The 2,318-nt window shown below is 63.8% G+C and overlaps 1 protein-coding gene across 1 annotated transcript; it reads right to left on the bottom strand.

Annotated features, from left to right (window-relative positions):
- TCF15 (transcription factor 15 (basic helix-loop-helix)) lies at window positions 1-2,318 on the bottom strand (the record flags this gene model as incomplete). Its single annotated transcript, XM_008635919.1, has 2 exons — window positions 1-206; window positions 2,043-2,318. Coding segments are annotated over 2 exons (351 nt in total), but the record flags the coding sequence as incomplete, so codon positions are not given.

A 2,318-nucleotide genomic window follows, 5' to 3' on the forward strand; every position in this document is an offset into this window, starting at 1 on the left:
GCCAGCCTGGGCCCGGCTGCTGCCACCTCGGGTGAGCAGCTCCCTCCCTCCCCGCTGCGGTCTCTGGGCTGGCATGTGCGGGCTCCATCTGCCTCTGCCGCTGTCTCAGGTGGGTGCTGCCGGACCCCGGCTCATCTCCGCGACACTCGCAGGGGGGTGACCCCTCGCATTTTCAGGCAGTTGCCCCCGAGGTCCCTCCGACTGCCCTGCAGAGAGAGGAGGGAGAGCTGCAGGTACCATGGGGTGTCCGGATGGGGGGCACCCCATTCCTGCCCACCCCATTCCATCCCACCACACCGACTCCTCCATGGGGACCCGCTGTGAGATGGCCAGTGGCTCAGTCCTGGGGCAGCTCCATGCTGCCTGGAGTGGACAGACAGACAGAGGGGGCCATGCCTGACGAGTGGTTGGGTGAGTGGCTGGGAGATGGGTGCTGTGGTGGAGCCCTCCAAGGTGGGTCCCCCTTGGCCTTGTCATGCTGCAGGACACAACCCCCATGGTTCCTCAGCACCTGTGGCCAGGGCCAGTAGCACCCCAGGACAAACACATGGCCCCAGACAGATCCACAGCCCTGGAGAGACTCACATAGTCCGGCCCCACAGCTCAGCCCCACCTCCCAGCAGGGAGCTATCAGTTCCTGTATCAGTATAACCCACACAGACCAGCATAGTCCAGATTTAGCCCAGAACATTCCAGTAAAACCCAGCATGGATCAGCAGAGCCCAACACAGCCCAGTTCCAGCCCAGCCTATTTCCAGCCTTGCACAGCCCAGCATCGCCCAGTACAGCCCATTTCCAGACCATTTGCAGTGCAGTACAACCCATTTCCAGCCCTGCCCATTTCCAGCCCAGTACAGCCCCTTTCCAGCTCAGCCTCAAGGCTGGGATGCACAGTCGGATCCCAACCCAGCTCCCACCATTGCCCTCCAGCAGGAGCTTCGCAGCCCCAGTGCCTCCACAGGGTCCCCTGGGGGGTCCAGCACTGCGCCAGACTCCTGGCTCCAGCCCCAGGAAGGAGCCAGAGGATCCCAGCTGGGGCAGCTCTGCCAGGGACCAAGGCTGGAGGACCCCAAGAGGGCTGGAGAGGCTGCTGAGCGGGTGGCAGGAGCAGGGGAGTTAATTAAAAATGGAGCAGCAAAACTTGAAAAAGCTCTGAGGGCTGGAGTGTGACCCGTGGCTGTACTGCTTGGGGTCACACGTGGGACACCTTGAGGGTGTGTGGGGACAGTGGTGGGGACAGCAGCCCCTGCTCACAGCCCTGCCAAGGGATGTCAAAGAGGTCAGGCAACTTCCAGCCCTGCATCCCATATCCTGCACAGCTGTTCCTCAGTCAAGGGCACCCAGGACCCTGGCATGGGCAGCAGGGCGGGCTCACCATAAGAAAGGTGTCCCACGACCTTCAGGATGCTGGGGGGGATCAGCTGGGTGGGCAGGGCAGGGCAGGGCAGGGCAGGGCAGGGCAGCGCAGCCATGCTCTGCCATGGCCATCTGGAGATGTGCCAGTGCTGCCAGCAGACCCTGCATGGGAACACTGGACGGGAAACTCTGTCTGACCCCCCTCGGGGGGTGTCTGCTGGGCTCTGCCTGTCCTCATCACATCAGAGAGCTGCTGGAGTAGCCCTGCCACAGTGCTGGTGGGCTGGCAGGGTTGGGTATGCAGATGGGGATGAGGATGGGGAAGGGGTCAGCCAGCGAGCTCTGAGCTCCCCCTGGGACAGCCAATGCCGCCAGCTCTGGGGTGACTGTTTAACCCCTGAGACCTCCCAGCCCGGATGGACGTGGGGGAGCAGCCCAGCCCTCTGACGTGAGCAGGAGCTGTAGGCGTGTGGCTACAAGCAGGATTTGGCCAGGAGCAGCCGAAACCTCCAGTGGGAGCTGGAGCCAGAAGCTGTGGTTCTCACTGAGCCATGAGTCTCCTGCCCCGCTCAGCCCAGGCAGGGTCTGCTGCTGCCCCCCATCCCTTTGGGACATGCTGAGCCTCCTGCCCCACTCAGGCCAGGAGGGGCACGAGGATCCCTAACCCATCCCAGAATCCCGCTCACCCCTTTCCGCTGGTTGCTGAGGCAGAAGGTGCAGATGCTGCGGGGCTGTTTGCTGTCCAGGTCGCCCTTGGCGCCATAGATGGCACTGAAGCAGGGCTGCCCGTCCTCGCAGCCCTCGCCCAGCAGCAGCACGTTGGCCAGGTGGGAGATGTAGCTGGAGGCCAGGCGGAGGGTCTCGATCTTGGACAGCTTCCGATCCACCGGCTCGGTGGGGATGAGGGTCCGCAGGGCGGTGAAGGCCGTGTTGACGCTCTGGGTCCGGTCCCGCTCCCGTGC

This window comes from Corvus brachyrhynchos, unplaced genomic scaffold (assembly GCF_000691975.1).
Source record: "Corvus brachyrhynchos isolate BGI_N302 unplaced genomic scaffold, ASM69197v1 scaffold10, whole genome shotgun sequence".
Taxonomy (NCBI): domain Eukaryota; kingdom Metazoa; phylum Chordata; class Aves; order Passeriformes; family Corvidae; genus Corvus; species Corvus brachyrhynchos.